Source organism: Ciona robusta, chromosome 13, assembly GCF_009617815.1.
Source record: "Ciona robusta chromosome 13, ASM961781v2".
In the NCBI taxonomy this organism is placed as follows: Eukaryota; Metazoa; Chordata; class Ascidiacea; order Phlebobranchia; family Cionidae; genus Ciona; species Ciona robusta.
The window spans coordinates 4015002-4029231 of NC_143247.1; the positions used below are offsets into that span (position 1 = coordinate 4015002).

At 36.8% G+C, this 14230-nt stretch overlaps 1 protein-coding gene and 1 long non-coding RNA gene across 2 annotated transcripts; one reads left to right on the forward strand and one right to left on the reverse strand.

Annotated features, from left to right (window-relative positions):
- Window positions 1-118: 118 nt before the first annotated feature.
- LOC149725932 (solute carrier family 15 member 2-like) lies at window positions 119-13012 on the reverse strand. Its single transcript, XM_089891407.1, has 17 exons — window positions 12876-13012; window positions 11517-11675; window positions 10307-10448; window positions 9304-9422; window positions 8797-8955; window positions 8230-8393; window positions 7403-7510; window positions 6823-6933; window positions 6409-6512; window positions 6060-6159; window positions 5387-5614; window positions 4955-5070; window positions 4448-4564; window positions 3852-3996; window positions 1814-1945; window positions 1284-1415; window positions 119-1124 (listed from the first exon to the last, which is right to left on the reverse strand). Exons 1-17 carry the CDS (start codon window positions 12904-12906, stop codon window positions 945-947), a joined length of 2247 nt encoding a protein of 748 aa, XP_089747533.1. The 5' UTR covers window positions 12907-13012; the 3' UTR covers window positions 119-944.
- On the forward strand, window positions 5480-13263 carry LOC149725933 (uncharacterized). The gene is made up of 6 exons (XR_016386406.1): window positions 5480-5629; window positions 6078-6144; window positions 6826-6938; window positions 8226-8421; window positions 11549-11677; window positions 12923-13263. It is a non-coding gene; the product is annotated as an uncharacterized LOC149725933 (long non-coding RNA).
- Window positions 13264-14230: the final 967 nt, after the last annotated feature.

Here is a 14230-nt window from a genome sequence, read left to right on the forward strand (position 1 = left end):
TTTGAGACGTAAATAGAAACAACATGATTAACTGATCATCAGAAAATGATATATAGGGGCACTAGTGCCTAAAAACACATGTATATATTTATATATATATATTCAACGTTTTTGAAAATTTTGATTTGTACATTTTTGTGTATTGTTCAATTTAAACCATGGAAAACACATTTCGACCATAGAAAACATATTTCAACCATAGAAGACATATTTCAATTGTCTCTTTACCTACACACTTGATTTACTTTATATTGCACAAAATTGGAACGGGTTAAAAAAAAAGAAAAACAGTTTAACAATTTACATATTTACTAAAAATACATTTCATTCTGTCACATAAAATGTCATCGGGTATTATTGTATTAAACCAACTTATGTTTCTGCTAAAAAAAGTTGATTAATTTACAAGTTTACATTTACTTTATTTAATCAGTTATATAGTAGGGTGGGGGAAGATGGGACACCTTTTCATTTTATTTCTCGCCCCATTTAGTAGTAAACAAAGAACATTCAAAGAATTATAAAACCGTATCCTCACGACTTCCATAGACTGTTGTTAATTGTTTAAAACATGATCAGGATATTCAGATATTATGAGCTAAAGGTGACCCATCTTACCCCACAGTAATATATATTATAAACACGTTCTACCCAACCATATATAACTATGTTGATTGGACAGCACAATATCTTAAATTGAAACAGAAAGTATTTTTGCAACAATATGAAAATAGATGAATGAATTATAAACAAAGTGAGGATTTTTGTCATAGTTTAAATTATCTTATTGACTATGACATCATACTATTAATTTTTATGCAGATAAAATGAATTTTGGTAAAATATTGAAAATGTTTTAGAATAAATGTAATAAATCACATAAAATAGTTAGTTAAAGACCTTTAAAAATTCTTAAATCCTTTTAAAAATAGAATTTCTCTTGTTTATTCATCTTTTTCTCCAAGTTCCCTCACTTTGCCTTCTTCTGTCACTTCTCTTTTTTCCTCTTCTTCTTGAAGTCTCTCAAATTCCCCATGCCCCACATATTTATAATTACGTGCGAAAAAGGCAAACAAGACAGTGGTGACCATCATCATGCCAGAGAATATGAAGAACTTAACTGACTGTAAATGTAAGTTGATCCTTTGTTTATTTATTTTAAAATTTATAAGTTTTATAAATATAACTTGTATGAATTGTATGTTACATTAAATTGACCAACTAACAATATTTTCAATTAAATGGCCATAGCTTAAAGTTAACATCCAGACTTATTCACTTACAGGATTCTCGTGATAGCTTCCTTTCTTCTTCTCAATCTCCACAATAACCGCCCACAACACCACAATAAAGTCTCCCACCCCAACCGACACCAACCACCCAGCCATCACTAACGATTTCATCGATAATGGGGCCTGTGATGTCATAATGGATGTTATAAGGTAAGAATGTGATGTCAGGAAAACAATCACCCACAAACTTACATACGTGGTAACTTGTAAGCGGGCACGAGGTGTATGAAACAGAACACCTGTGTTGTAACGACTGTCGTTTCCCCGCCATGCGAGGATAAATAAGTTACATACGTGGTAACTCGTAAGCGTGCATGAGGTGTATGAAACAGAACACCTGTGTTATAACGACTGTCGTTTCCCCGCCATGCGAGGATAAATAAGTTACATACGTGGTAACTCGTAAGCGGGCACGAGGTGTATGAAACACAACACCTGTCTTACAACGACACTCTTGGAATAACTTTACAAACTGTGGCTCTTAGGCCTGTTTAAAAACACAACAAATGTAATTCTCTAACCTGCGAATAAGCGAATGCAAGACCCGTAACCGATATCAGTATCTCCCCCGATTCAATCAACACATACTGTGGAACTTGCCATAACATGTTTACTTGGTTGGCTTGTATGTCTACCAGTCTATGGAGGTAGTACTGGGGTATAAGGGGTGTTAGTTATATATGGGTGTACTATAGTGAGGCATATCATGGGTCCTGGGGTTTAGACCAGAGTTGGCCAATTACCCCAACATTGTATATGCACATTCTATTCTATATGGGTGAGGTTCTACAGTAAGGCAAGCCACGGGCCCTGGGATTTAGACCAGAGTTGGTTCATTACCCCAACATTGTATATGCACATTCTATTCTATATGGGTGAGGTCCTACAGTGAGGCATGCCACGGGCCCTGGGATTTAGACCAGAGTTGGTTCATTACCCCAACATTGTATATGCACATTCTATTCTATATGGGTGAGGTACTACAGTGAGGCACGCTATGGAACCTGGGGTTTAGGCCAGAGTTGGCTCATTACCCCAACATTGTATATGCACATTCTATATGGGTGAGGTCCTACAGTAAGGCAAGCCATGGGCCCTGGGATTTAAACCAGAGTTGGCCCATTACCCCAACATTGTATATGCATACTCTATTCTATATGGGTGAGGTCCTACAGTGAGGAATGTCATGGAACCTGGGATTTAGACCAGAGTTGGCACATTACCCCAACATTGTATATGAACATTCTACTCTATATGGGTGAGGTCCTACAGCGAGGCAATCCATGGGACCTGGGATTTAAACCAGAGTTGGCCCATTACCCCAACATTGTATATGCACATTCTATTCTATATGGGTGAGGTCCTACAGTGAGGCATGCCATGGGACCTGGGATTTAAACCAGAGTTGGCCCATTACCCCAACATTGTATATGCATACTCTATTCTATATGGGTGAGGTCCTACAGTGAGGAATGTCATGGAACCTGGGATTTAGACCAGAGTTGGCACATTACCCCAACATTGTATATGAACATTCTACTCTATATGGGTGAGGTCCTACAGCGAGGCAATCCATGGGACCTGGGATTTAAACCAGAGTTGGCCCATTACCCCAACATTGTATATGCACATTCTATTCTATATGGGTGAGGTCCTACAGTGAGGCATGCCATGGGACCTGGGATTTAAACCAGAGTTGGCCCATTACCCCAACATTGTATATGCATACTCTATTCTATATGGGTGAGGTCCTACAGTGAGGCACGCCATGGGATCTGGGATTTAAACCAGAGTTGGCCCATTACCCCAACATTATATATGCACATTCTATTCTATATGGGTGAGGTCCTACAGTGAGGCATGCCATGGGACCTGGGATTTAAACCAGAGTTGGCCCATTACCCCAACATTGTATATGCATACTCTATTCTATATGGGTGAGGTCCTACAGTGAGGCACGCCATGGGACCTGGGATTTAAACCAGAGTTGGCCCATTACCCCAACATTGTATATGCACATTCTATTCTATATGGGTGAGGTCCTACAGTGAGGCATGCCATGGGACCTGGGATTTAAACCAGAGTTGGCCCATTACCCCAACATTGTATATGCATACTCTATTCTATATGGGTGAGGTCCTACAGTGAGGCACGCCATGGGACCTGGGATTTAAACCAGAGTTGGCCCATTACCCCAACATTGTATATGCACATTCTATTCTATATGGGTGAGGTTCTACAGTGAGGCATGCCATGGGGGTTTAGACCAAGCCAATTACCCCAACACCCAGGGTGCTACAACCCATTAACTCCTAATGTGTTGTCCAAATTGCCAGCCCTACAGCAAAACAATCACCACAAAGTTACATACATGGTAACTTGTAAGCTGGCACGAGGTGTATGAAACAGAACACATATATTATAACGACTGTCGTTGCCCTACCACTTGAAGTTAAAAAAGTTACATACTTGGTAACTTGGCACGAGGTGTATGGAACAGAACACCCGTGTTATAACAACTGTCGTTTGCCGAAGCTACACGGATACAAGTCCACTCACCCCTTTTTCCCCATGCATGAGAATCTCGGTATAGCTTGCCCCATTATCCACAGTATACTGGCCGTGGTGGAGAACGCTTGTGTTTTGGTTCAATGTTTGGTTTATTTGAAGTTTGTATTTTATCTTTGGATGGAGTAGCTGGTATCTGAATGTTATGTTGGTTAGAATTGTGATCTTAAGCTTAGAAGTCAAAAGTTTTATTTTTTTAAAACTGTTTTGTCCGTCACTACTTGAGTGCATTTTGCACGTCCTTATTTAATTGTTGCTGTTAAAGGTGTTGCTACTAAAGGTATTGTTGCTGCTGAGGGTATTGTTGCTGCTGAGGGTATTGTTGTTGCTAAGGGTATTGTTGCTACCAAGGAAATTGTTGTTAATAAGAGTGTTGCTACTAAGGGTATTGTTGCTGCTAAGAGTTTTGTTGCTACTAAGTGCATTGCTGCTCAAGGTATTATTGCTACTAAGGAAATTGTTGTTAATAAGAGTGTTGCTATTAAGGGTATTGTTGTCACTAAGGGTATTGTTGTTTCTAATAACAGTGTTGCTGCTATGAGTTTTGTTGCTACTAAGGGTAATGTTGCTGCTCAGGGTATTCTTACATAGAAGGTGCCATGTCATTGAGTAACTTTGCGTTGTAAACTTGTTTTCCATACGAGTCGTAAATATGAACAGTGATGTTACGCGTGTCCATGGTTGGGGGGAGGGCCATTGAAAACCTGTGTGCAGGGTAGAAAATGTTAGTGCAGGGTAGAAAATGTTAGTGCAGGGTAGAAAATGTTAGTGCAGGGTAGAAAATGTTAGTGCAGGGTAGAAAATGTTAGTGCAGGGTAGAAAATAGTTAGAATTGTAACGCAGGGTAGAAAATAGTAGGTGAATTCAAATTGTTTAGGTATTTTACTATTTTTGCTTTAGAAGCTTTTTTATTTTATTCTGTATTATGGGTGAGGTTTGCCAAATACCCTGGGTTTAAGCCATACTTAGACTTTTGTATTTCATAATAATTACTGTTAAAAAGCCTATATAATATTTCTATTTTCTTGGTTAACTGATTATTATATGATATGATGTTTCCATGTTAGATATATATGATATCTATGTATTGTCACCTGGAGTCGGCGAGTCCATTCTTAGCTTTAGCGTGAGCCGTCACATAGAAATGCTTGCTGATATTTTGGTTGTTGTTTGAATACAAGAACAAGGTGTATGATACACCACTGGTTAGCTGGAAAAATAGTGGTAAAATATGGGTAGGCTGATATATGAGTTGGTTCTGGTATTAAATGTTCATGTATGCTTCATTTTACTGGACATAGAGCCAGGGATTTAGGCCAGAGTTGGTATATTACTTAAACACCCAGGGTGCTACAACCAATTAGTGGCCACTGGGTTGGAGAAAACCTCAGTTGGTATGAAAAATGTATATTTCCGACGTTTCGTTTGTCATCCAGCAAGTTAAAATTTTGTCAAAACATTATTAAATGGTCTCTAACTTTACAAAAAAATGATTTCTAGAAGATCTTTTTTCTACTTAAACTTACATTATGTTTAAATGAGGTTTGTTTCAACGCACAGTGTTTCCCTTTTGGTTTCACTTTAAAATCATACTGATTAGATGTAATTATAGCTCTATGCAGTTGCATAGACCCGGTCAACACTTGTGGTGGTTGCTTGGCATCCCATGTAACACTAATGCTGCATGTTGTTGGAATATTAGATGATAAAGTTAATGCTGAGTGACCAACAGTGGGGAAATGCACAGCTCGACTCTGTGTGGAAATAATGTGAGTTTCAATAGATTGATGTGACTTGTTTATCTTGGTTGTTTATCTTGGTTTTTCTGCTGAAGTTATAACTTATAACACGGATGTTCTGTTTCATACACCTTGTGCCCGCTTACGAGTTACCACGTATGTAACTTATTTATCCTTGCATGGCGGGTAGCGACAGTCAATATAACACAGGTGTTCTGTTTCATACACCTTGTGCCCGCTTACAAGTTACCACGTATGTAACTTTGTGGGTGATGGTGTTTTTCTATGGCTGATTATTTAGACAACCCATTAGTGACCACTGGGTTGAAGCAATTGCTGTTAAGTCTCTTTTTCAAGGACACATAAGCCCACAGTGGCAGCACTGCCAAGCCTTGAACCCATAACCTCTTGGTTAGAGACTCTTACACCCCATGTACATAATGTATATACCGATACTCACTGTAATATATATTTGAAGTCCACCAGCCACAATGTACGATATGGAAGCTATTATCATGCCTGTGCCTATCCTTTGTAATGGAGTGGTAAGCATGTTCCATCTGTAGTTATGTAATGGATTGGTATAATGGATTAAAGTGGGTATATAGTTTTACTGTGTGGCGTACAATGGGGTCTAAGATATAGTATAGACTCCAACACCCAGGGTGTTACAACCCATTAGTGACCACTGGGTTGGAGCAATGTCTGCTACGTGTCTTGCCCAAGGACAGATAGGCTTGCAACGCCTATTTGAAGTGCTTAAGTCATAGACCTACATCCCAGGTCTCATACATACCCCGTATACTTACTTGGCAAGAAAAGGATAAATGACAAAATCAAATAATGGAATTAACATCAGGATCAATATTGGGTTCATGACTTGGATTTGGTCGGGTTCAAGTGTGATTGCTCCCTGTGTGATAATCAACTTGTTAGTATTTGTAAAGTAGGTTGGCTGAAGCTGTTCTATATGGGTGAGGCCCTACAGCACAGAGATTAAGGCAACGGTTGGCCCATGACTCCTTGTGTGAAAAAACATTTATAAATCTAAGCCAGATAATGATAAAGCTTTTTGCCCGCCCTATTCAGGCCACCACTATCAGAGTAATAATACTGGAAGCTTGTATGATACATTCAACCTATATCATATTCATAGATATGCATATATATATATACCCTTTATTATATATATCTTTATTGTTATTATATATTATGCATCTCACCAGGTGTCCACTCATGGACTCGGCTTGTAGTGTCCATGTTGAACCTTGTTGATCGAGTAAACACCAGAACACAGGGAGGGGAACGAATATGAACATCGCTTTCATGGCTGCCTGGGGTAAGATGGGGTTAATGTGTGGGTGTGCGGAGTTAATATAGGGGTTATATGGGGGGTACATAACACAGGTGGGGGTACAAATTTAAACATGGTGGGTTAGTGGTTGTAAAGTTAACTGGTAGAAACCCCAGGGTTGGCCTGCCCACCTTGCCACCCCAGGTTTGGTGCCTATGATTTAAAAGTTCAGGGAAATCAGGGGACAATTAGTCGTGCATTTTGGTGTATTTTTAAAAAGATAGACTTATTCCAAGATGGTGACGATGTACACTGCGGTTCACACACACGTATACACCACACATACATATGCACACCATATATATATATATATATACCCTACACACACCTATGCACACCATATATATATATATAACCTACACACACATATTCCATAATTTATATATATATATATATATACACCAAAACCATACACACATATATACACACACACACTTCTGCCCACCAACCTTGAAATCGTTGACCTCTCTTTCCTCATAAACACCAATGGCGTAATTCAACCAATGCGTTTCTGTGCGTAAAGATTTTGCTGTTCGGTATTTCTTCACCACTGCGTACTGTGTGGGGGGTGTTAAATATGTTTGATGAAACAATCCAACAACATACTGAACTGTTTATGTATGTTATACATAAGCTAATTGTGGTGGCATTAATGTGATTTTAAAAATGTAAGTTTGAAATTGTAATATTTAATGTCATAACACGGGTGTTTTGTTTCATACACCTCACGCCCGCTCACAAGTTACCACGTATGTAACTTATTTATCTTCGCATGGCGGGCAACGACAGTCGTTATAACACGGGTGTTCTGTTTCATACACCTCGTGCCCATTTACAAGTTACCACGTATATAACTTGTTTATCCTCGCATGGCGGGACAATGACAGTTGTTATAACATAGGTGTTCTGTTTCATACACCTCGTGCCCATTTACAAGTTACCACGTATATAACTTGTTTATCTTCGCATGGCGGGCAACGACAGTCGTTATAACACGGGTGTTCTGTTTCATACACCTCGTGCCTGCTTATAGGATAGTCCAATAACGCCAACAATAGGACCCCTGTAGCGTTAATATTGATATATTAACATGTGGTTTTATGCCAACTATGTCACAGTGGGAGGTTATATATTTGTAATAAACTTACAATATTAACAATTTTATATAGTTGCTTTCACACTTAAAATTTGTTGTTATAACACCGGTGTTATGTTGCAAACTTTCTATTTCTGTGAATTCAAATTGTAATAATGAACATTATGACATCACAGTTACCTTCACACAGCCAACAAATCTTGTTATGATGTCACCTTTGGGTGGTGATCGTATGTAGAGGGGAGTCCCCAGTATGAATACCACAATAGAGATCAACATCAACATACTTGGAACACCAAATGCGAGGGAGTAGCAAGTTACGTCACCAAAGCAAGAAACACGAGCTAAAAACATAGAAATAACAAATAATGTGTGAGTTATATTGTTTCTATGTTGTTTCTATATTTTTGACATCATAAGTGCTTGTAAAAGACCGAGTAGACTTGGTGAAACATCTTCTATAGTATAATGAGTCTATACTCGATAACTTTACTAACTAACGCCAAGGGATTTGGGATTTAGAGTTGCCCGTAACCCAAACACCCAGGGTATACTAGAACCTATCAGTGACCACTGGGTTGAAGCAATTGCCGTTAAATGTCTTGCCCAAGGACACATACGCACACAATGGTGGCAGCGATAAACCTTGAACCCATTATCACTGGTTAAAAGTCAATTGTTCAATCAAACCCCCCAATGTCGGCCCAACACATTTCCCCACAAACACTAGTTCATGTTTATACTCACATCTTAATATTGGAGTAATCAGCGTGCTGAACATAGCCCCCATATTGATAAAGAAGTAAAACAACGAGAAAAATATTTCTCGATATTTTAAATTGTCCGGTTTAAACTGGTCCCCTCCAAATGCTGAAATATTTGGTTTAATGCCTCCGGTGGCGATCGCTGCAAGAAAATAAAGAAATTTAATTCCAAGATTCCATAGTTTTTAAAATAAATACAAAAAATTGCTTGTTTTGGGAAAAAATTTAAATAAACTACAATTGTTTTTATCAAACACATAATAAAAACGTTTAAAGAAACATAAAACTGCCTAAAAATAACTTTAAATTAATGTTTTAAACTAAATTGACTTAAATTTTTGCACATTTTCCTAAATACATTCAGTACATATTGTTGAAAATACAAAAACTTGTCTGTAATAAACGGAGAAACAATATCTATTTGACTTTAATACGTATTGTAAAAGATACAACCACTTTATTATTTATAAAAATAATTAATTAAACTTGCCGATAATTAACAACCCAATCATGGGACCCGGTATCTCTGGCGCCCCCAGTGCCGGGATGGCCGTTAATGACATCACAATGTTCCCTATCATGTAGATAATCGACATGTATAATATCGTTCTGTGATGTAATAATGGCTTTGTTAGGTAACAAGTGATTTAGATATATTTAGAATTGTGTAGTAAACTGGGTTCAGGACCCCGTCATGCGAGGATAAATAATTTACATACGTGGTAACTTGTAAGCTGGCACGAGGTGTATGAAACAAAACAACCGTGATATAATGATTGTTGTTGCCCCGCTATGTGAGGATAAATAAGTTACATACGTGGTAACTTGTAAGCTGGCACGAGGTGTATGAAACAAAACAACCGTGATATAATGATTGTTGTTGCCCCGCTATGTGAGGATAAATAAGTTACATACGTGGTAACTCATAAGGGGCACAAGGTGTATGAAACAGAACACCCGTGTTATAACGACTGTCGTTTCCCCGCCATGCGAAGATAAACAAGTTACATACGTGGTAACTCATAAGCGGGCACAAGGTGTATGAAACAGAACACCCGTGTTATAACGACTGTCGTTTCCCCGCCATGCGAAGATAAACAAGTTACATACGTGGTAACTCATAAGTGGGCACGAGGTGTATGAAACAGAACACCCGTGTTATAACGACTGTCGTTGCCTCGCCATGCAAGGATAAATAAGTTACATACATGGTAACTGGTAAGTGGGCATGAGGTGTATGAAACAGAACACCCGTGTTATAACGACTGTCGTTGCCCCGCCATGCGAGGATAAATAAGTTACATACATGGTAACTGGTAAGTGGGCACGAGGTGTATGAAACAAAACACCCGTGTTATAACGACTGTCGTTGCCTCGCCATGTAAGGATAAATAAGTTACATACATGGTAACTGGTAAGTGGGCATGAGGTGTATGAAACAAAACACCTGTGTTATAACTTTCCACGAAACTTAGCAACACACAAATACTTACTTATACCTCCCCAGCCACCCATCAGCGATACACGCCCCCAATATTGGGGAGAAGTAACAAACCACATTAAACGAATGATACACCGCTGTGGCTGTACTGTGATCCATCTTAAGTTTCGAGGTCAAATATATGATCAGGACAGCTGTGATTGAGTTCATTGATAATTATATAATAAGTAAAATACATTTATTAATATTTAGTAAAAATTAATTGAATTGTTTTATAAAGTGTTGCGTTTATAATTAACCTGTATCAAAATTATATTGTTAATAATTTGGAAATCAAATAATCTGTAAAGTATTGCAATTATCGAGTATAGACTTATTATACAGCAGATGTTTCACCAAGTCTACTCAGTCTTTTACAAGCACTGATGATGTCAACAGTTTTGTGAATTTTTTGATCATTTATATTATTTTGTTGGTTTGGCCATTTATTTCTTGGTATTTAAATTTTGTCAATAAATAATAAATTTTGTCACGATGAAGTCAGGAAGTTTGTTGCACGAAACAGCCACGTTTAAATTTGTTGATGGATTGAAATGTCATAATGTGTTTTGTTTGTCTAGCATTTCATGCTATGACATCATAACTAAATCTTCAGTATACAGATTATTTTACATTACAAACCTAACACTTGTTCAAAATAAAGTAAACTTTATTTAATTCATCGAAAAGAAGGAAATTAGTTGTAAAATGAAAGTCGTTAAAATACAATCATATGTAAAACTACTTGAATAAAAGGCTCAAATAAAAGTGTGGCTGTTAATGCAACAATACAGTATAAAAAAACTCATTATAAGTTAAAACATAACCACGCAGTATAACATTATATTATACTATATTTTTACACTACAATATATAGTTGTAGGGTGGGGTAAGACGGGACGCCTTTAGCACATAATATCCAAATATCCTGATCGTGTTTTGAACAATTAACAGCGGTCAATGGGAGTTGTGAGGATACGGTTTTATAATTCATTGAATGTTCTTTGTTTACTACCAAATGGGCCGTGAAAAAAGAATGAAATGTTGTCCCACCTTCCCCCACCCTACTATATTAACCATTTCCCAGTTACCCCATTACATTATACCGAAAGTATGAATAGTATAAATAGGCACCCCATCTCCCCCCCCCCACTATTCAACTATATGTATCACTTATATACCAGTTGTTTTCACACAACAATATATTATTCAACAGCTTTTACCTTTTATTCCATAAAACGTGAATCGTTCGCAGAATTCATTGCTAACGATGAGGAATATTGAAGGGGGAAGATATTGCTTCTTCACTTGTTTATCTGGGGTAGCGCTGGTGGAAGGAGGAGTCTCGTTCTTGACTTCATGGTTCAATAAAGTCGTCGCTTCTGTGAGTATATTGAATGTATGTGACTTGTTTATAGTAGAAACTTTGGCAAATATATATATATATATGCAACTTATATTTCTGTAAGCATATTGTATAAATGTATGTGACTTGTTTATTCTCCTATATTGTATATTTGTGTAATGGGCCTGCTCTGGCCTTTACAGTGTCTTGGCAGGGGCTTGCACCCTTGGTGTTGGGGTAATGGTTAACTCTGGCCTAAATCCTTTGGTGTTGGGGTAATGGTTAACTCTGGCCTAAATCCCTGGGTGTTGAAGTAATGGGCAAACTCTGGCCTAAATCCCTGGGTGTTGGGGTAATGGGCAAACTCTGGCCTAAATCCCTGGGTGTTGGGGTAATGGTCAACTCTGGCCTAAATCCCTGGGTGTTGGGGTAATGGGTAACTCTGGCCTAAATCCCTGGGTGTTGGGGTAATGGGTAACTCTGGCCTAAATCCCTCTTTAAGAGGGTTGTATAAATAAACTTGTCTATTCTCTCATATTGCAAGTATTGTATTATGGGATGTTTACAAACTTTTCATATTGCCAAGTCCTGCAACCCAATTACATAGTCTTAGCCTCAATTATATATTGGTATACTAAGTGACTATAAGGGACCATAACAGTAGTATTTGTCCAATTGTAACAAAATATCTGTATATTTCATCTCAAATGTAACTTTATTATATAACTATCACTATACCATAATTACCATGTCTATAAATCTCTATTATTGAGTGTCTATAAACTTTTCATATTATAACAACTGATATATATACCATATTAATAACCACTGCAACACAAACTACATACCCTTGTATAATACTTAATATAAATAACTGTCACTCTCACACTTCCTACATACTCTTTATCACACTATATTCACCCTGTATAATCCCTACCATATAATTCTTATCATAGCCTTGAAACTTTAATACAGAATTAACCACATTATAACACTTCATTAAACATATATATAAATATATTATATATATATCTTATATATCTCCATCTATACCTCTATCTATTACTATAGCGCTAAATTCATCTTAACTGCCCTATATAATACCCTCATAATATATTTGCCATTAATCTCTATCATATATAATATATCGTAGCCTCACATAAAACTTTAATATAAACACAATATTTATATAATCATTATATGGGAACCACTATATCACTTAAAACACCGTAACTACCTTCATTTTCATCATAATCATATTTCACCATTTTGTTTCCTTCGAAGATCCAACTACAAATCACACAGACATAACAACTGTCATCGGCTCAAAATGTGGATAGCATATATAATCCCTTGGTTACTTTATCTGCATTGTTACAGCTTAAAGCATATGCCTGGGAGGAAATGATTAGACTTAAAATATATCCTGTCTCGCAAGCATTAAATATTAAAGTTTAAAATGATATTAATATCTGTTTTGTTTTATTAATTTGTTGTTTTATTGTTTTGAATAGTGTGTATAATTTTGTTGTTTAATCCTTTTTGAAATCTTGTTTTTAAAAATCAATTTTGAAATTCTGATTTTTGTTTGTGATTTTGTGTCAATAAATGTGAAATTACATGAACTTTTTGTGATAAAATTTCATGTTTTAGGCTTTTTGTGTTCTATTTGTTCCCAAATATATTTACTGGTTAATTAGTATGATGTCTATGTCATGTTAGTCAGTTCCGCATGAGTGGCTAATCTTCACGCTTGAGTGATTCCAGTTGTAAACAAGCCGGTGATAAGTCCATTTGTATTATATTGAAAACAGCGTAGAGGTGCGTACGGTAAACTACGAGTTGAATTTCGTAGAAAACGTAGGGTTATTTATCTCTTCACATACAATAGCGAAGATCAAGTTAATTAAAACAACCAAGAGAAAGGAATTAGCAGCAAAACAACAGTCGTAAAACACAGTTATTATATATGAGTTAATACTACGGTAAAGTTCAGTTATTTTTAAACTTTAGATAATTATATATATACATTTACGTAGGAATATATATACACAGCGTATGCTGCCTACTGTATATTGTGAATTTATATTGTTTTAGAAGTTTATTTATAATATAGTGTGGGTGTTAATATATTAGTATCAAAACAAAATGATATATTCAGCTATTAGTGGTATCTCTGTAGGATTTATTTATTGTTAAATGGCTGTGTTTTAACTCAGTTTGAATATGAGTTACAGTTTCGGTCTTTGAGAAATAGTTATAAAGGGTTGTTTTGGTTATTACTTTTTTTATTATGCTTTATGGGTGAGGTCCTTGTCAAGGACCTGGGATTTAGGCCAGATTTGATTATAGAACATCTCATTATAGAATTGAATTGAATGTAACTTACTTTATCCTCTCGTAGCCGGAAAACGACAGTCGTTATAACACGGGTGTTCTGTTTCATACACCTCATGCCCGCTTACGAGTTACCATGTATGTTACTTTGTGGGTGTTGTTTTTAGGTTTTTGTTTTCCTTTTTTTTGTATGGCTGATAATTTGGACAACCCATTAGTGACCACTGGGTTGGAGCAATTGCCGTTAAGTGTCTA